Source organism: Corapipo altera, unplaced genomic scaffold (genome assembly GCF_003945725.1).
Source record: "Corapipo altera isolate COAL_440 unplaced genomic scaffold, ASM394572v1 1, whole genome shotgun sequence".
Lineage (NCBI taxonomy): Eukaryota > Metazoa > Chordata > Aves > Passeriformes > Pipridae > Corapipo > Corapipo altera.
In genome coordinates this window covers 21,985,651-22,007,299 of record NW_020884873.1, presented here as the reverse complement: position 1 = coordinate 22,007,299, position 21,649 = coordinate 21,985,651, and the positions used below count along the sequence as shown (strand labels likewise).

At 40.1% G+C, this 21,649-nt stretch overlaps 1 protein-coding gene across 4 annotated transcripts in view; it reads right to left on the bottom strand.

Moving 5' to 3' along the window:
- Positions 1-1,891: 1,891 nt before the first annotated feature.
- Positions 1,892-21,649, bottom strand: part of USP44 (ubiquitin specific peptidase 44) — a 20,341-nt gene continuing 583 nt past the window's right edge. Inside the window, exons 1-6 of one of the 4 annotated variants that reach the window (XM_027662142.1) lie at positions 21,502-21,577; positions 14,694-16,196; positions 5,279-5,480; positions 4,675-4,783; positions 3,683-3,888; positions 1,892-3,295 (exon numbers count right to left, since the gene is read on the bottom strand). In XM_027662142.1, the coding sequence (XP_027517943.1) occupies positions 3,096-3,295; positions 3,683-3,888; positions 4,675-4,783; positions 5,279-5,480; positions 14,694-16,115 (2,139 nt within the window). In that variant the 5' untranslated portion in view covers positions 16,116-16,196; positions 21,502-21,577 and the 3' untranslated portion in view covers positions 1,892-3,095. Of the gene's footprint in view, positions 3,296-3,682; positions 3,889-4,674; positions 4,784-5,278; positions 5,481-14,693; positions 16,197-21,138; positions 21,232-21,501; positions 21,578-21,649 lie in introns of those variants that run through there. The other 3 variants (XM_027662151.1, XM_027662168.1, XM_027662159.1) reach the window with 3 other exon arrangements.

The window sequence follows — 21,649 nt, the reverse complement described above, 5'->3', positions numbered from 1 at the left end:
CTCTCAACAATTTTGTGCACTCCTCTCAGAAGTAACTAGTAAAGGTGTACACAGTACCAATTCACTTGTGTATCTGGGTTTAAATCCAGCCTCTCTAAGGAAGGGAGTCAGCAACTGATCTCATAAATGCATGTAAAACTGTAATTACTGGTAACATTTCTATCTTGAGGGAGATACTCTGGGTTCATGTTCAGACTGTGGTTGGCTGCCAAATTACTACTCATGGAGCATTGCTCTCTGTGTGTGTGTGTTAGGTGTTCCTGAACACTTCACTTAAAATAATTACTACACACTTGCTTTTCCGAGTTCCTACAAACATTGATGGCTTATGCAAGGAGAGGAAATTCAGCAAGGGCAGCTTATGGAACTGTAGGCAACCAGGTAGCAGATATTTGTGTGGAGACACATCTTAGAAAGGTAGGGCTGCAGCTGAACCTTTTACCTGAACCTGTTTTTCTGGAAGAAAATGAAGATGGAAAGTAGAGGAGACAAAAATTACAGACTCTAGAGGTGCCATCACATGATTAAACGCAAGTAACTTGGCTATCAGACCAGCTCCTTCTGATAAAAGAGGGTCTCTTACAGTATAACAGACCATTCCACCTAACCCTATCTCTGTTGCTGATACAGGTGCTGTGTTGCTGGACCCTTAGTGCTACTGCTCTGCAGAACTCCAGGTGTGTTGTGGAAGCCTGACCCCAGGAACAGCTGCTGCTAAAATATGTGGGTGGTTTTGATCAAATACCTGTCTGGTTGCTGAAGGCATACAGAAGGATGTAGGCCTTTGTGCTAGCTGTGGTATTTCTGCTCATTTTTTTCACTGGTCCTCAACTTTGTAATTTCTTTGGCTCCAGCTGGAGCTGTTTTAAATGTAGACATGCTGTGCTTATGTTATGCCTTGCTCTAGTTAAAGGGTGTGGAGCTAGTTACATGAACTAGTAAGTATTAAAAACTGAAGCACAAGCTGCTGAGCACCTGAATTAGCTCATCCTTGTGCTGGACTGCAGTAATCATCTCTGTTCTCCCCACTGCTTGGAGTAGGACTAGAACGCTCTCCTTTCTCCTTCCCTTCTCTTGTTTGACCCAAGAGAGCACCCATGGGAAGAAAACTGAATTTGCTTTTGTAGAGTTAATGATGTCTTTCAGAGAATGCCTTGAGGCTTAGTAACATTTGCTGCAGTGAGAGCAAATGCAGGAGAATAGCTGTAAGCATAGCCTAGGCAATTCTAGTAAAGATGGCAGGATAAGATTTGTTCTAAGAGACTTGAGTATGTCCTTAAGAGTGACCACTGAGACTAAGGAACTCACACCCATGTTGCTCTCTTCAAGTCCAAAGACAGACTCTTCCATTAATGCTTGAGTCTCTTAGGACCCCTGTGAATATGGTAGAGATGATCTTGGGGGAAGAAAAAGTATCAGAAACCTGAAAGGCAATTAGCATGACTCTTTCCTCTTCCTTCCTATTTTCTGAACTACCTGTAAGTAGAAAGAAGTGTTTAAATTCATTTCCTCACCAGAAAGCACAGCAGAGAAGGAAAGTACTTGAAAGACAGCACAGCCATAACAAGTACATTCATCAGATCATCTCAGTTCAGCAGGTGATCTTTGGCTTAAAAAAAAAAAGAGCCAAACTGTCTTTGCATAGTTAATTAGGATGAGCACAAGATAAAGAAGTTTGAGATCTGAGGCTGCCATGTGCTTGCTATCTATGGCATCTTTCAGAAACAAAAATGATAGCTAAGGTCATTAATAAAAGCAGCTGTTAAATCAGTGACAGATGGCCAAAGCAGTTGTATAGTTAATGCCTTGATCCATGTCAGACAAAATCAAAAAATAATTTAAAAAAAAAAATGTAACGATAATGTAGGAACTAATTCCAGTACACGCATGGTTTTCTTTCCACATCAAGGCATTTTATTGAGGTATAAACTTTGCAGAAGATGAGGTAACAATTTGCATAGGATTTACACAAAGTAACTTCACAATTAAAATTTAACTGGCATTAACTACTGTCTGTGGAGGATTGATAATTCCTGCTTGTTAAATTCTCCTCAATGCACAGCTCTGTTAATGCTAGTGGTAGGACCATGTCATAGAAGGTACAGCAGTCGTGAGTAATGAAACCAGTCAGACTGAAATTGCTTTCATGCAAACATTACAGCTTCTTTTCATCAGTTGTTGGTGTTAAGAGATGACAGACAGACAACGCTTGCTACAGCTTTAAGTAAGCCTGTCCAATTCAAGAAAGGGATGCTAATGTTCTTGTAGCAATGACAGTGGGGTGAGTGTGGGTGTGTTGTTTGGGGGTTATTGAGTTTTTCTGTTCGTTTGTTTAAGAAGGCTTTTTTAGTTATTGGAATAAAAAGCCCCTAGTTGTCAAAGTTAGTACTTTAAATTTGGCACGTGAGTTTTAAGTCGTCAGGCTTGTTAAGGCTAAAACATGGAAGTCTTGGTAAAAATACATTCTTGTGTTATTAAACACTCCTCTTACATATTTACATGAAAATAAGTTCATGCTCTATTTCCTCAATTTCAGATTTTAAGAAATTCTATCAACGTATCTTTAGTGTAGCTCCCCTGAAGATTGCAAAAGAATTTCACAGAAAGTTGCCTACAAAAATTCAGTTGCTATCTGACATGTTTAACATTCCTTGCTGGTGAATGTCAGTATTCTAAGAGCTAGTAGCAATTCCTGCAAGACAGTAAGAATCACGGTATCATTAGAACTATACTACAAAATGTACACAAGCATATACAGAAAATTAACCAGAGAAATATCAGTTGTCCATTGAAAGTAACTTTTCTAAACCAATTCAAAAATATTATCAAAATACAAAACCAGCTTAAAAAAATAGCCTGAGGTAAAAGTTAAATGCACATAGCAATCTTTTCCTTAAAAAAATAGCTGTATTGAAATTCTAGGTACTTACAAAGTTACTTACTGTCAATAAACCTTTTACTAACCATTGTAAAGAGTACTTCAACTAATACGAAAGTATATAAACATTGAAAAAGTACAACATTGTACTCTCATTACAAATACATAGTTATGACAATTCAAACCTTTACCATACACACAGTTAACTGGCTTTGGATTAGCTGCTGCTGTTGTCCATGGAACAGCCAGCTAATTCTGTGTGCTGCTGACTTTCAGCTGTGCTAGGACATGGTACTTTACCATGTCCATTTGCCTGAGTAAGTCGTTGACTGTAAAACAAAATGTAGGCTTGAGCCTTGCATACTTCTTCCATAGTGCACATGTTGAGTTTGGAATCATTGCAGTGTACCCAAAATCCTGCAGTAAGGAAATACACACAAAAAAACTGTCACCAGGACACCGATAAGTAATTGCATTATATTTAATAATTAATTACTGTTCAGTCCCATTTAATGATTTGTGTACAAATAGTAAACTGTTTCAGTTGATCTAGTTAATTTGCCTCTATTTGTTTTAAAAGCCCAGCTTAGCTTCCTCAGATTAACAAAAGAGTTTATAACCAGAACACATTTAACAAGCCAATAAAAAAATTGAACTCCTGGTCTACAGAACTGCAATTCTCATTCTAAGCAGTTCAGCTACAAGTGACTCCCCTTTCCTTTTGCCAAAAGACAGTAATCTTGCCAGTTTAGAATTACAAACACCCCTTTCTCCCGCACTCCCTATTTCACAGCTGATTCCTACCTCCTTCTGAATTGTAGCAGTAGGCAGTGTAGTGCCCTGAGCCAAACCCTTTCCCGTGATGCATTACCACAGCGGACAAGTCGTAGATGAAGCAGTCAGGCCGGAGAGACTTGAGGGATTCTCTGCAGCAATAAGGCTCCATGTTTAGTATTTGGTCAAAACTAACATGTACGCCAATCTTCTCGCGATGATTGCGTCCTGACCACCTGGAAAGTTACATCAAATGAAAACTTACGGGTTTTTTCAAAGAAAGAACACAGCATTCTGAATTATATTTTAACATAACATATTTTCAATATTGTTTTGTGTACAAAATAAATGCTAGGGTTTTTTTCTAGGCTTCCTCTTTCACTTCTTTATTTCAAGGCCTTTTTAAATCTGTCTATGGTACTTATTATCGTCTTCTGAAACATCCATCTTAAGGTCTGTGTATGGTGAGTGGGAAGTACTTCCCACCTATTATATCTCATTGGTATTTCTCATTTATCCCATCTCCTTCTCATCAGTTTCCTTCGTATTAGGGACAGACTGTACAAATGTGTGGGCTAAGAGTTCACAGAGATGCAGTGTCTGCTTCCTTACTCGCAGGCTAATGCATTCACGTGTTTGGTTATATGAAGGTCATCTGGGACTTCCACTGAATACAATCCAGGTTTGTACATTCATGACTATGAGCATTTACTTTACCTGAAGGTATCACAAGATTTTTACCAATGGAGTTCACAGCAAGGTTAGTAGTTTTGACCAAAAACACAGATTAAATAATTTTGGTACTAAAGCAGCAAGCAGCTGAATCAAAAAAGTTAATTCCCTACTTCTAGCATATCTTACTGATGTTTAAATTAAACAAGAAAAAGAAGTTTCTAGTAACTATTTCTCATCCTGCTAGCAGAGGGAAATGAAAATGATGCTGAAAAACACCGAACCAGAACAACGGAAGAGCAGGAGTGAATCTGTCAGTTTGCAACACTTTCTGTTGTGGTACTACTTACCTAAACCGTTTAAGGTGTAATCTGAGAACCTGAGGTAGTCGACACACCATAAGCTGCTTCTGAGCTTCTGTGAGTATAACTGGTTTAGAAGAAAACTTCCTTCGTTTTGCTGAGGTCAAACACACAGTTACACAATACAAATCTTGGTAACAGCCCCGTATTTCAGTCTAAGATTTATCCACAAAATTTGTCTGAACCTAAATATCTATAGTATGTGCCTCCTTAAAAAGGACAGACTCTGAGAGCCATATTATGAGGATTATTTTATGATGCAAGTAAAAAATACTTTTGGTCACTTACATTAGTCACCTTAATTTAAAAAGCTGATGGCTTCTTCAGCTCTTCAGCTGGGAGTATCAGAAACCCCATTAGTGTGTGATGAGACTGTACCTAAGAGAAGCATCACACTGCAAAACATCTTGGGAACAATTTAATCTTCTGGGTGGTGAGTAACAGCTGTCAGGTGACCACACCAGGACATAAGAAGAAGGTCTTTGTTTGCAACATAGTTCTAAGACTTTCAGTACTTTCCCTCTATACTTCCATGGTCAGTTTATATTTCACACAGAGAACGTACACATGAGTACATACTGCCTTTACTCACTGTTGCACTGATCACACGCATATATCTTTCCTTCCAAAGCTTCAGTTTCTGTAAACTTGGCCAGCATTTCTGTCAGCAGACATGGATACTGAGACGACATCATCTCCTTGCCATTGCAGTGGTACCTCTCGGGAAACTCCAGGGACAGGTCCCAGAAAGGTTCTATGGTATTTGATTTATTGTCACAGGCAAGACATGTAACCTGTAAAAAGATATTTTAGCAGTTGCTTACACTCAAAAATTTACTTCACTAAAAGCGTACCATAACATACTTCTAAAAAAATTTTTTTTCCCTAGAGATAACCAACATAACCAAAGACAAGACACAGTAATTTAACAAAAGAAATGATACACCTAATTTCTTTTCTCTGAAGCAGCACGTCCAATACTGTTATCACAAACAAGTAAGCGATCTTATGTTTTACTGAGAAACAAAAACAGTGTCAAAATGTTCTGTCTGGGACTGTCCAAAAGAAAGCAGCTGGTGAAGTCTCAGGAGTCTTTTCTCCAAAGGAAAATTTATATGAGAAATTATAGTTTAGGTTAATTTAAAAATAAACAAAAATAAATTAAAAACACACACACACACACACACACGCACCAAAAAAAAAAAAAAAAAAAAAAAGGAACAGCTGGGGATTTTAAAGTCATATCCTTCTTACTTTGTAAGTCTTCCAGGGAAGCCTGGATTAGGAAGCACACTTCTTCAAAGAAAAATTAACAGGTAAAAATAATTTATTTCTTCTTTCAGTAAGTGGATCCATCGTCACACTAGGGAAAGGACAAGCAGTAAGACAACATAAATAAAATGTCAAGAAGTGAAGTGAGTCAACCTGGAAAATGCAGATAATACAGCAGCAGACAATTAATTTATGATAACATTATATATTTAGGAAAGTAAGTTCAAAGCAGTAGCTCCTCTAAGCTGGAAAAGCAACACATGAGGTGTTGCATGCTTCCTATTTAGATAAATACCACAAGTTGTTTGGAACAACTACACAAATACATAGTAATAAAGGAACGAAAATTCATGTGGCATCCAAAGACTGTTATTTCACTGGAACCCCTTTATGCTGCTGCTGTTCTGCATAAATTCAGTGTGGTTCCCTTCAGTTGGGTTAGTAACCCCACACAAATGTGAAAATACACTCAGCATTGTTAAAGAGCTCCTTTATTTTCCTCTGAAAGTTTGCTATTAGGTAATTATTCACTCTGCTTTATTATTTCATGACCATTTTTATAAGGACTGATCTGTCACCTCCTGGTACCTTCCTCCTAGGTGTTCTTGTGAGTCATTATTTCATGCATTCATTAGCTACAACAGCTTATACAGGATCTCTGCATTAGTCACCTAGTGCATGTGTGTATTTATGTTCCAGCATAGATGTTTAGCAGTGGAGTTAGGAAAGCGGTTCACTGCTTTAAGTTCTAAGATGAAAATGCCACTGCCTTGTTCTTAGAAAACAAAACTTCAAACTTACATAGCAAAAAAGAGGAGAATCTTCTGTTTTAATTTACACTGACAGGAGCTTCTTTTGTAAGTGCCAACATCTGGCAACGTTTCAAAGCCACAAATTATTAGTAATTCAGGGCTGGAATCTAGACTTGGAGACAAAATGATATGTTTGGCCACAGTTCAAGCTAACTCCAGCATATACACAGAATGACTAATAGATTTCTCTGTACAAATGGGTAATTTTTCAGGCCAAAAGTTTATTTAATTGATGAGTTACTTAAGAATTTGTTGCGCATGAAGGCACACTTAAGATTAATGGGCTCAGGATGAAGAACACACGTGAACTCAAGACAGATAATTTTAACAAGTTCTGAGGTTTTAAACTTAACATAACATGTTAATAATCTAGATTATTTTAGGATCCTCTTTCCCAACTAGTTAATAATAATAAGTATGATCCCAGAAAAAAAGAAATTAACAGACCCAGCTTCCAGTTTTTGCCTCTTAAAAAAATTGAGAAAGATAAACTGATGCAACAGAGCTGCTTCTCATCTCATCATGCGACTGTGAACCAAGTCCCTTTGTGGGGACAAAATCTGGTACTGATATACAGCTGCACTTATTTCCTCAAATGCAAGACAGTCCTCCTCACTGTGACACTGCAGGAGGGTTAAACTCTGGGATTTATGTACTTGCCAACAGCCAAGTAACCTGACACACTCGGGTAAGCACACACCCAGCCATATCAGCCACTGTGTGCTGCTCCTGTGCACACTCCCACTCGGTGGGAAAGGAGACGGAAATCAGGGCTGGGACAAAGGTTGTAGTATTTTTCTTAGCCAGGCCTGAGCTTACAAACTGATTACTCAAAAAGTAGGAGGATCTCTACCCTTCTGTGGAATCCATCTGCACTGGCCTGTGCATTGGCACTGGCTTCACAACACTCCCATCACTCTTCTTTCTGTCCTAAATGGAACTCCTTTTTCTCACACTCCACCACCATCCACACAGTGCAACCCAGATTTTCTTTTTTCTTGAAAGGCACTGAAATCGTAAAATCTGTTCAAAAACTTGAATGAGATCCAAGGTTTTTATAAAAAACGAAACAAAACAAACCAAAAAGAACCTCAAACGTGAACTCAAAGGGCAAAACCTTTATGCATCTGTCCAATGTAACTTTTTATAGTATAAGTGCGCACAGCAGTAATAGGGAAGTGAGTCTGCTCTAGCAATCTGGTTCATGATGTGTATCTTTATGACTATATTTTATAAATTCAGAGTTTGATTTCACTTCCCCGTTAGAATCCGTAATTGCTATTTTAGGAAGCCTTAGTGCTGGAGATGTTCACATTAGAGCAAAGTAAGTAAATTACTGGGTTTAGCTATCTAAATCTCTGCCTTATGTTCTGCCCTGACCACCCTCTCATGCCTTGAAACACGGGTACTAAATACAATTGTTTGGTTAAAGCTTAGTATTCAATCATGGGCCAAAGGCCAGACTGAAAAGAGCTGGATCGAATTGCTTGATTCAAGCTGAGCATGGAGACCACTCAGACAAGCATCATTGTGGCCACAATAACTTGATGGACAGCCACTGCCCTGGATGGCATTCAGTCTAAATGCAGCCAAAGAAAATAGTTAACATATTGCTGCAGAAGAAGCCAACTCCATCATCAGCTGTTTTGCCTATGTTCCCTGTACTTGGATGGAGGAAAGAAAACTTACCACCTCTGCCCTAACAAATTTTTTTTTTGTTTTTAAGAACACTGGAATAGACAGTCTCATTTTTGTGCTTTCACTACTAAAGTTTTCACTAGATGAGAAATATATAATTAGTAATTCAATTTTTCCACAGCAAAGTAACTGAAACTGAAGATCTCTAGAATACTGCTATAATATGGAATTCATATGACAGTCTGTATTTAAAAAGACCCTAAACTTTGTAGTGATGAGCATATAGCATCACCAAAATGATCTTCATTTATTTAGCAGAATAACATAAGCACAAACACAGCAAACTGTGGTCTGTGATTCAATGGCCTCTTACAGATTACTTTAAAATGTCACTATCTAGTTGGAAAGCAACTTGACAATCATTTTGTGTCTCGGGCTAAACATAAAAGCACAAAGACTAATACCAAAATATAGAAATCAGTATACAGGTCATGAATTGGTTTAAGCCCCAATTACCTACCTGAAGTTCTCATCTTTTTAACTGCCTATTCAGTGGGAGACAATTTTCAGCACTATTCTCCCCCAAACTCTAACTCTGCTACCCAAAACTGAAGGCTTTCAAACAACTAAAGATTTCACATTTCCCCTTTCATCAGCCAATCTGTCCTGAAAACACACTTTACACATAGTTTACATACTGCATTGGTTAGAACCTACTTCACTCCCTGGGTCTTGACATATTCATTGCTGAGCAGGGGCAGGGGGAAGCATTTTGCTCAGATTCCATCTCAAACATGATAAGGAAGTAATCAAACCCCTTGGGATTTTTTAAGCATGCCTAGAGATACCAAAAGCTAGCTCTTAGTAGGCATTTCCATAATAAATACTGGAGCCGATTCTTTTGAATTCTCAGCAAGTTTGCAAGTGACAGAGCAGGGAGGAGTGGCTGGTAGGCTGGCTGGGGGCACTGCCACCCAAGGGGACCAGGACAGGCCCAGGAAAAGGGACAACAGGCACCTCATGCAGCTTTACAAAGGGAAATGTCATCCTAGACCCAGGCAGGAATCACCCCAGGCATCAGTCCAAGCTGTGTTGGAAGCAGCTCCCTAGAGAAGGATCTGTGGAACAAGCTGTCCATGAGCCAGGGATGTGCCCCATGGCAAAGCAGGCCAACAGCCTCGGGAGCTGCATCAGGCAGAGCATCACCAGCAGGTCCAGGGAGGTGATCCCTCCCCTCTCCTCAGCCCTGGTGAGGCACAGCTAAAGGGCTGGGTCCAGTGCTTAGAAAAAAGGGTGACACAGATAGGCTGGACTGAGTCCACCAAGGGGCAAGGAAGATGATGAAAGCAGGTGACAGACATACAAGGAGGAGAGGCTGAGAGAGCTGGGAGTGGTCAGCCTGGAGAAGGAAGCTCAAGGTGGATTTCATCCTTGGGCATGTGTGTATATGTATGTATATATACATATATAAACACACACAGACCTTATGGGGTAAGTAAAGAAGCCTGAGCCGGGCTCTTCTCACTGGTGCCCCCTGAGAGGACAAGAGGAAAGAGGCACAATCTGAATGAAGCACAGGAGGTTCCCTTTAGACAGAAGAAGAAACTGTTTTTACTGTGAGGATGCTCTAGCACTGGCCCAGGCTGCCACAGGAGGTTGTGGTGTTTCCAGCCCTGGGGCTATGGACAGAAAACCTGACTGCACACAGCCCTGAGCAACCTGTTCTAGTTCACCCTGTTTTAAGGGGAGTTGGACAGGAAGATTTCCAGAGCTACGTGTGTAGGTACATGTGAAATGTCATGAATAATCATAAAAAGAATGAAAGCTGAGCAACCAAGGGAATTCAAACAATGTTTGGTAACTAAAAAGGTTTCATAAAATGACAACTGATCTCTAACTCTTGTTTTGCCAGTTATTTTGTTATTATTAGATTCAAATATACCTTTACATCTCTTTATACAAAAATTAATATTACTAATAAGTTGCATTATTATTTTGGCATTATTTAAGAGTAGGTTATAATATTCAGAATCATACTGCCTGGCTTACAGAAAAGTAATTTTTTCCTGTTAATTCTCATGACAAGAGGCTTATTTTGTACCTTGGGAAGAAGTTTTAAGGTTTTACCAACACAGAAATTTTATCAACACGGTGGCCAAGGAGCACGATATAGGAAATATCCAGTATCTCTTTTTCTTAGTAACTACCGCTTCTTAGTTCCAGAAGGCTTTGTACTGTATGGGTTGAACTGCAGGACAGTTACATTGGGCAATTAATTCGAGACACATGTGCTATACTCCAATTCCAAGAGTGCTTCCAAATCAGTCGTATCAAAACCACACTTCTATTCTTTTACCATTTCCCATGTCCTGATAATCTATTAAAATCTAATTACAATCCAAAAGGGCCTTCTGACTTTCAAGCAATCAAACTCTGTGCACTTAATGTTATCCCAAAGGTAAAACAATTTACTTAAAAAGCTGAAGTTTAAGAGGTGAGAGCTGTATCTACATGTTACAGATTTTGCCACCACGATTATCTGCAACTTTTCTAGATCTGCTAAGCTAGCTTCCTAGCTCAGCTAGGTTGTGTAGATCAGCTTACACAAATATTTTGTGCCAATTTCCCTGCCTTCTCCCTCGACCCCCCCAACAAAAAATTAATACTGGTATAACTACACACAGTTTCTGCTCATATGATTTCTGAGCACACATGGCACACAATTTTCCCAAAGCAGTGCTGAAAATATACATTTATTTCAAAAGCTAAAATATTCTATTTCGATTTTTAGAAATACATGTGTCCGCTTCCTTGCTTAATATGGACAAAGTTTGAAATAAAGATACTTTAAAAATTGTTGCATACTGTGCTATTTAGTTGGTACCATTCAAAAAAACACAACCCAGAAGAACTCTTGTCTTGAGAGAGACAGTAGCTAAGATACTTGAGCTCTTGAAGTATACTTTAAAGATCTGTGAACCAGTGTGGGTTAGTTCACCACTGCCACATAACTTCAGAGTGCAGTAGTTTCTCCTTTCCCATTGAAGGACTGAGGACAGGAGACAGGAAGCACCTTCCATAAGAGTACAAGCACTGAGAGATTGAAAACAACTAGTATTTTAATAGACATATTGGCATCTGCTTACAGTCCCAATGGGTTTCAGAGGTATGAGCCACTGCTCCAGCAGATTTGCCTCTGAAAGCACAGGTTTACAAGGTACAAACTCCTTTTTCAACTAAATGTAACAGCACAGCTTTCTCCAGACAATCCCTCCATGAAGACTAGCATGAGAAAAGACAGAAGGGGAAAGGTTTTGTAGCTATATATCTGATCTTTACTTCCCTTGGACGTACTAGGTACTGAAGTTTCACAGTCTATACTGCAGAATAAAAAGCTGAAATCCTAAAACGAACATTAGAATAAATATAAAATAAAAAAACAGAGGCAATCTGCTCATGCTATTCCTGGAGTTAACCATTACCTCGTCTAGTGCTCCATAAAATAGTAAAATATTTCAAGCAGCAGACGAAGAAGACTTGCTTTAAATCAGCTGAGAACACAACTAAACAAAAACAACTCACCCATATAAAATGTGTGATTGTTTTGACATCACAAAGCTTTTTCTAGTTATCAAAAAGTAATCTGCCTATGATTCTCACACACTCATTTCTCTCCTTTCTTAATATTATATTCTAAATTCAGTTAGTGCTGAACTAAGCAGCCATTTCAATAGCAACAGGTTGATGGTACACTCAGGATTATGACTTCCCTTCAACTTAAATTAGCATAACTGGAAGAGGGGGGAAATATTTTATTGCACCTGTGAAAGTAATGCAAAACCTAGGTAAACACACAGCTTATCTGCATTGTAAGTGATCCTCTGTGTAGTGGATCAAGAGTAGTTCATTGTATTCCTGAGGCTTGAAGGTCAGGAAAATTTACTTCACTGCACTTGAGTATCTCATAGAATCAAATATCTTGAACTGGTATTTTCTATACAAAGGGAAATTATAGTAACTTTTTAGTGATTCTAAAATGGAAGGCAACTGCACACAGAAATGTGCTTCTCAATTCCCCTTTTTCCTTGGAGTAAGATGTAACTTATTAAATACTCTAGACTAAAATCGCATCCTATTTTTAATAAATGCAGCAGGCAATGGCTCAGACTATCTTCTAGAGAGAAACTGTAATACTGTCACAGGCTTGTAGGTAAAGTTAAGCCTACAAGGACTATTAGTACACTCCTTGCTTTTAAAAGCTTGACAAAGATGTGATAACATAGCAAGGAGTCTGGGGGGTTTTTTTCCAGCCCTGCATGGATGTTTTCTTGCCCTTTTTGTTAACTTCATTAAAGCTGTTCTGACAAATGCATAGTGAAATCATGATGCAGGAGTCTTATTGAGGAAAGGAAAATAATTGCTTAACAGTTTTTAAACCTTCCCTGTGCAAACACCAGGGACGGAATCATTAAGATGACCTGAATATGTTTTACAAGGAAGAAATGTAAATCTTCAAGAGTTACATTTGCCTTATAAAACTTGCTATATTCAAAAGTGCTAGTGAAGATTAAACTGAAACAAAGGAGTGTCAGAAGACAAAGGAACATCAGAAGGGGTAGAGTGTTGGACAGTCTGTGGGAACTGCCTAATAAGACAGTAAGAAATTACTACAGATAACAGTCTCAATACTCTTTTTCTTATTCCTCTTATTCAGGCATTCAAGTTCATCAAGGCTGTATTTTGCACTCAGACATTGCCCAGCTGCATTAAGAGCTGTGTGTTGTAGTCACAGAAGTCACAGGATACCTCAAAACTATTTAATTCCCTTCTAGTTTTATTCAATAGTGTGGAGTTTGTTTGTTTGTTTGAATTTACTCAATAGTAATTCTCACTATTCCCCTCCCTGCTCTCAGGAAGGTGGGAGTCCTTCTAGTCAAAAGCCTCTTCACAAAACAAAGCTAAAAATATGTGAAAGAAGTGGTACTACTGAAATGATGCTTATGTCTTTAGAGCCTTGAAAACTTTTACCAAAATAATGAATCCTGTAAGGCTTGGAATGCAACCAAACCTTGTCAGTATTCTTAAACAATTACTTCATTTTACTAATAAAGTTCCTATTTTGGAGAGAAATGGAAGTATGCCAACAGAAATGCTCTTACACTGGGCCAGACAGCAGGTAGAGGATGATCTGGTTGTATTAGCAGATCTAATTTCTAGATACTAGTTTGTAGTAGTTTCACAAAACATAAATGACTAAAAGCAAACATGTGCTGCAAGCAACCCTGTTACCTCATTATGAAGTTTACAAGTATTGTAGCAGTAAACAATCCTACCTCAGTCAAAACCCACTTGGATTTCTAGCTTCACATATTAAAACATCACTCAGATTACCAGGAAGAGACACATTTTTAATTTGTGTTAAACCTCTTTACACATCATATTCACCAAATGCCTCTGCACTCCCTCAGTAAGGTGTGCATGCATACTAAAGTTCAATTCCAGGCAGACAATATTTTCCCAACTTCTGTTCCTGATGCAAAGTGGTTAGATCTTAGATTAATTCAACAGAAACAAGCATTTGTTTGTTCAGTCAGTTCTCACACATCTGTACATACACACAGTTGGGATATGCATCATAGTAAGTAAACACACTGAAATACTTAACAGGGAGCCAAGAAGACAAAAAAAAAAGAGAGTAGTCATGCAGAAAAAAGGAAAACCACCATTGCCTCCACCCCACAAATTTGGTTCCTGTGTTGACAGAGCCTTCTGTATCTTTGTGTTGTAATAGAAAAGAAGCATGAGTATTTCTGTACATAAAATCATGACATGCAATCACTCAGTGGTAATGAATCTCAAATTCAAGCTATTTACTGAAATAACATCCTGTTTGACACCATTACCTAATCAGTTTCGACTAGGATGAGATTTACACCTTCTGTAATACCTTTTATCTAGTATCACTATAAGGATAAACTAGACACTTAAAATTGTAAATTCTTTACTCCTTCAAATTATTTGGTGCTTAACAGTAAAGACAAATATTTCTCAGTAGTTGGAAAGGTGTGTTTTAAAATATCAGTTGTAACACTTATGTTTACCAGATGAGTCTTCTATTGATAGCACTTTTCTTCTGAAACTCTGTGTATTATATGCTCCCCATCCCTCCTCGGTAGTTATAAACGTATGAACCTTTGAAGTATGTCCATCACTGACTGACTATTATAAATCCAGAACCACAAATCACTACACACCTTAAAAAAAAAAAAAAAAAATAAAACTTACCTGACTCAATAGCTGTCCATGAAAAATGTTGTTAACCACAGTCAAAACCTGTTTTATAAGTTTTCTTTGAGAAGCAGGGATAAGAGCTGGGTATCTGGTCCCTGTAGTCTCCAGTTCCTGCTGTACTTTATCCAAAAGTTCACAGAGAAATTCCTGAGCATCTTGTTGGGCATATCCTCTGAAGGCTGGAATTAGTCTCCACACAGAATGAAGCATGGCAAAAGGAGACACCAGTGCCCATTTGCCAGACCACATAACCTGGAACAGAGTATGCAGCTCATGACAGAGAGAAATATGCTTTGAACTGGGCTCCCTGGGCTGAATGAGTTCCATACTTTTTGATGCTCCTCCACTTAATCCAGAGGATAAACTAGGCCGCCTCACAGATCCCTTTACTTTCTCTTGGTTCTCATTCACATGTAATGTTGAGGCAGCTATTGATGGGTGTTTAGACGAAGATCTTGTTTTACCATTGGTTGCTGTTGCCAGCAGTTCCTGAGTTTGATTGAGATCAAGCTTTAAAAAGCACTCTCGAAAAATAAGTAAGTGACTTAATACCTGCAGGACAGAATTCATATAGCATGTATTTCCCAGGTTTCTCAGTCCTGTTACCCCAGGAGTCACTGTGGGCCTTCGTTTAATTGGAGAGTCACTTATTTTTTTCAATCTCAATTCATCTGAGGTATATGTCTCTTTCAACTCTGCCACAGATTCCATGTTCTGTGATGCTTTTTGAGGGCAGGGTTCTGTTTTTGAAGACATTCTAATCTGATTTTGTAAACGACTGCTCTTTCTTGGAGGCATCTTTTCCATCTCCGCTTTCAACTCACGCTTTCGTTCTTGTCTTCTCTTCCTAGCTTTGTCCTTTTTTTCCTCTGCTTCTTCCCGACGTCTTTCTTCTTCCAAAATCCTTTTTCCAGTAGGTGTCAACTCAAGCCACGATCTGAATATTTTGCCAAGGAACGCACGCCGTCGGTGCCAGAGAGCTGTGAACATTCGATCTTCATTCCGAAGCGTGGCCTGGGCACCACCATGTGAAAGGTAGGAATCATCACTTGTACCCATAGAACGCAAAGTCCTCCCGCTCCGAGTAGTGCACTCATAGTTTTGACTCTTGATTGCACTTAACGTACTCCGCAACAGCTTTAAATCACCAGTTGCGTTATCGTTGAGAACGTAATCGTCGCAGAGATAACAGAAAACATACAGATCATTTACTTCCAATGCCACGGGGTGCCTGCTCTCCTGAAAGTGCTTTAGTGCATGTTCTTCGATGTATCTTCCACATGCCACATGTGAGCAGCTGAGGCACGCCCACACAGATTCCGTAGTATTGCAGTCCATGCAATGCCATTTCTGTGGATTGAGAATGGAGTGATCTTGGGCCAGTCGCAGACGTCCTACGTGCTTACACTTATCCATTGTTAAAACTGAAACTGCAGAGATATGCTGGCAAAACACATCATCCAAACTGTTTTCTGTCCATGGTATTTCAATCTGCAACTAAAAAAAAAAACATATATATAAATTACAGATCATAAATACCCAAATGTATCCCTTTTAAAGGAGTCAGTATACCAAATTCATACCTGAGGTTAAGATCATGACCATCATCCAGCTAAGTCCCACCAAACACATGAAAGTAGTCAGTTATGTGGAGCCACACCTAACATCATCAGCAGCAGTTCGACATTCAGACTAAACTGTCTGAATACCACTGCTGATATTCCCAGTACCTTCTGGCTCAGGCAGGACTGAAGCATACTAGCTACACTTTAGGCCTGGGTTGTTTGTTTTTTATTCAAAGGAGCACTGATTTGGTTAAAAGACACTGTTACAGAGTTTGGATACAAGCTCAAAGTGAGACCGGTTGCCCAGAGAAGCTGTGGATGCCCCATCCCTGGTAGCGTTCAGGGCTGGATGGGACTGGGCTTTGAGCAACCTGGTCTAGTGGAAGGTGTCCCTGCACGTGCCAGGGGGTTGGAGTAGATTACAGTCCCCTCCAACCCAAACCAGTCTGTGATTCTATGATTCCAAAATTCTTCTATTAATTCTATTCCTAAGCATACAGGTGCAGAAGTGCAAAGGTCACTTATACAGTGCCAACAGTTCAGACAAATGAGGCTTTATATAACTTAAACCCTTTATTAAACCACACCTTTAATTAAATCACTGCCCCTCTGTGCTCAGTCAAGCCCATTATACCATTTCTACAAAAATGTATCTTAAACAAGTATGTTTTAACATGTCATCCTAACACCTCTGTAAGAGTAACATGGAAAAGCAGAACTCGATTTGTTAATATGACAAAAATAGTAGATATCTACCTCGGTTCTGCAAACTTTATAAAAACCTGCATTTTGAACCAATCTTTCCAATATGTGTCTTCAAAAGATCATTTAAAAATCTCACTAGCACTGGCTTACATCCTTTATTAAGTTTATATGGCTGCATTTGTTTGTTCAAAGCTGCTGTTTTTGCTTTCTCCTATAAGGTGCATTTTCCCAAAACAAACAGGCTGGCTCTGATTAACAAAAATTAAACAGATAGTGAAGCATTTTTTACATTTTTACCATCTTTGACTATCTCTTGTTTAGATATATCATCCAGAGATAAACGATAATGGTGCTATGGTGTGTCGTGAAGTGATCATATTTGATTTGGGGCATTCGTGCCCACCACAGGACTGACTAGAAGGGCCAAATAGCACCAGCACCACTGTCCTTATGTGCAGTACTTGCCAGATGAAACAGTTAATTCACTTGAGGAGTTCCAAGGGTTTGTCAAATATCCAGGCTATGCCAAGTGAGACAAGTCATACCATTACAAATGCATGCTGCAGACCTGGCCCAGGCCAGGTCCAGGATTCTGTGCTTTACAGATAAGTAAGCCATGCTACAAAAGTACTAAGTGATTTACACAACCCTGGATAGAACCCAAAAAAAATTATATTCCAGCTATTATCCTTAAATATGCTAATATTTATCAGTTTTTTCAATTCTGAAATACATGGAGAGGTTACTCAATGTAGAACAGATGTTTAGTGTAAAATAAGCATTAGGTAGAGGGAATCCTAACATACAATGACACAACACCACTAAGGATGGGAAACAGGTAAAAAGTTGCAGCTGGCTAGGAAAGAAGCTTTAAATTTCATCTGGTACTTAGAGAAAAACTGTCGTTAAAAGATTTAACAAAAAATGTCTTTGTTTGGTCAATTGGCCCACAGCTAGTGCCTTATAAAATGTTCTAAAACAGACATCAGCATAAGAGCTGTAATAACTCTCTAAGCACATAATCACATTGCACGTGTCGTATAGATCTTATTCTGTAATGGAGAAAAGGCTGAACCAGCTGTAGTGAAACTAATACAGCATATACAATTTTACATGCCCCTTTTAATCATGCTCATTCATTTTAGCTAAGAGTTGTCTCCAGTCCATACTCACTACACCAAAGAATTTCAGGCACCAAGACCTCTGGGTACTCACACAGCAACTCCCAGATTAAGTACCAGACACAGTGTATTACAGGAGGTCAAGATGCCTTGTGTGCTATGGTCAACAAATCACAAAAGTGGCTCGCTTAACTTTTTCAGCTTGCTAGCATCCTCAATATTCATTCTTTTCAAAAGGCAATCTATTTGTAGGTACTATGCAGATTCTTTTACAAAAGTTGTGCATAGTAAGTTTGCTTTTTATACTGTCTTTATAAATAAGACCGTTAGCACTATCCCACCTCTTCTAGTCTGACAACCTATTTTCCCCAACAAAGCTGAGCTTTTATAATACTGATAAAATGCACATAAATTTCAGAGTTGGACTATGTATCTATGTACATTAATTCTTCCTGGACTATTGAAGTAATACCTACTTAAAGCACGTTGCAATAATTAAATATGGTTTACAGAATTTTAAGTGACAAGACTCCTATTTGTGTTTTTGGGCTGAGATAAATAGATTCCCCTGCATATTAGTAACGGTCCCTTCCAGCAGACCAGGAAAAACCACTAACTCTGTCTTCCCACAGGGCTGTCACACCCAGCAATGCTGTCAGTCAGAAAAGTCGGACAGGTCAAACTCTTTTTAGTTTTGTTAAAGTCACTGTGTAAACACTGTGCCTTATTTTTCCTTCTTTTTAATATTATATGGTCAGAGTTATTTTTTTTTTCAATTTTAAAAACATTATCAAGACTGAAACTATTTACATGCCTCAGCATAAGCAGATATTGGACTGAGGACAAAAGTAGTCTGCTGATTTCAGGACGACCACTGTGTAAACCAGGGTTGCACAATCAATCTCTTCATGCAAAAACAACACGACTCTACGAAAGCGCAAGATCAGCGCCTTAAAGAGAAAAACCTAAAACCCCAGCTCCCCCACCAGCAACCAAGCCAGCATGACATTTTCCCACCTACGTCGATGTGTGGAGAAAGGAGACAGGGTGGAAGGGGGAGGGGGAGGAAACATCCTGGCATGGGAGTCTTTCTCTGAAGAAAATGTAAAGAAACCAAATTGCAGGGTTTGGTCAAAAAGACTGCAAAAAACTTGAAGGGTACAAAAGTGAGATCAAGAAAACTTCAGATGAATGTCAAGCAGCACACTGACAGCATGAACGTTTGAAATACTGAAACAGTACATCAACTCACAGAATTTAAAAACTGTACCTTAGAACCAAGACTTGGCAAAATACAATACCTCAGGGAAAAAATAAGGAGTGAAGTGACAGATAATGGTGGAAGAAACGTGAAAAATACTACATACTCTTTCCTGCACCTACTAGAAAGCTCCAGCAGGAATAAAATAGTACAAGCCAACACTCCGAAGTTAAAATTCCATAAAGGAAGTTATTCAGCCCTAGTTTCTGCATTCTTCTCTCCTGAGGTTCAGTTCTGTGCACAGACACAAAGAAACTTTGAATTAGTTGATCAGCACTTCAGAGATCAAGCCCCCACTGTGTTCTTACTACAGACCTGAGCAGAAGTAGTAAGCAAAATAGCAACTACTAACATACAGAACAGTACTATTGAAACCACTAAGTTGTCTGGGAACCCAGAGACATACAGAAGGCTTTTCTTGCACCAAACTTTCACAAGCTAGAAACAAAGATATATGGAGAAGGATTTTTCTTATTGATCCTTTCAACCTTACTGACATGTTTCCTTTTGTTACACTCAAGAATGGCTGGTAAAATGTACATTTTTGGGTAATTCATGGCCTGAAAAAGTTTCTGATAACAAAAACAACTTAGAAGTCAGTAAAACTAATGGTTTTCTTCCATTTTTGTTCCATGTAAACAATAATTTAAGACTTTAAGAATTTAAGATTCATTTTCACAGCTGATAAATTTAGAAAACGTAACTCTAAATATACACAGAAGGAAGTATTTTCCCCTTATCACTACTTTTGTAACTAATGGCTTGGCACATAAATGAGAAGTCTCAAGCCTTAGATTAGAAATGCAATATATAGTTTTACAATTATATATCCACAGACGTGTGCATGTGTGTGCACGCTCTTGTGCCCCTTTTATATTCTGGCTTTTAAAATCGATGATAGTTTAACAACTGATTTTCATCAGGTTCAGATTACTTCTTTTAGTATCTGAAAACACAGGAATCATGGGTACTTGAACAAGTGAAAGTTTTAGATAAAAAGTATGCTAACTAGAAGGCAACTGTGCTGCTTTATTGATTTCTTAAACTAGTTTTCTTGAAGAAAAAACCTAAACGAAACACTGATGTGCATAACTTCCAGCTGCAGTACAGTCCCGAAGACATAACAGTAAGAGCTAAAATCAAAGCAGCACTTCAAAAAGAAATTTTTGTATGTTATTTCCGATTCTTAAGAGGACAGCCTTTGACAAGAAAACCCCCAGCCTCCTTTCTCTAGAGCCATGCAGATCGCCATTTAACTTTTTTTGCTCTATCTTTTTTTTTTTTACCAACTAAGTAATGTACATCCAGCGTGCCGCCTACAAGTGGCCATTTACACCAGGACACTACAGACAGCGGCACAGCTTTACATTCGATGTCTCCTACTGCAAATAACCGCGCATTTCCTGCAGCGGAGAATTCGAGGTAAACAAACAATACAGATTGAAGCACTTTTCACAGAAGCACGGAAAACACGGCGTTTCTTACTGGTCTGAATTTACACTCCACAGTTCTTCCCGTTTAGAAAATCGAGCATCTCTGACTGCCCTGACAGCTCTCGGGGAACGCCTGGCTCCCGTTCTGACTGACAGCCCTGCGAGTACAGACACCCCGGCTAAACTCGCCCAGGGCTCGATGCCACGGTACGAGCTGTTTGGGCAGAAGGTCCAGCGCTTCCCGGCGTATCGCGACATGGCGCGACTCTTCGCCTCTCGCCACCACAGGCGGGAGACTCGGGCGGCGGGCCCTCGTCACCGCCACCCTCTCCTCCTTCCCCCGCTCTCCCTCACCTCGACGCCTTCCCAGCCACGCCGGGACGAGCGAAGGGACGGGGCACCGTGCGGGGGTTCCCCGCCACACACGGCGGCGAGGCGGCAGCACGGCTGCTGCCCGGCGCGGGAGGCCGGTCCCGGGGCCCGCTCCCCCGGCCCCACGCAGCGCCCGGCTCGCCGCCCCCGCGGCAACGAGCGCCTCCTGCTCAGGTGCCGCTCCGCAGGCACCGCGCCGCCGCTACCGCCCCTCCCCGGGAGAAAGGCGCGGCCGTCCCGCGCTCCCCCCCGCGGGGCACCTGCTCCTGCGGCCCGGCCCGGGGGTGTCAGCGCCGCCGCCCCGCTCCCGCTCCCACTCCCGCCCGTCGCCGCCGCCTCACGCACCCGTCACCAGCCGCCGCCGCCATCTTGGGCGCCCCGAACCGCCGCCGCCGCCTCGGAGCGGCCCCTCGGCGACGTCAGCGCCGCGCGGGGCCGCCCCCGCCCGCCCCGGCCCCCGCCCGGTGCGGGGCTCCCCGCGACCGCCTCCCGC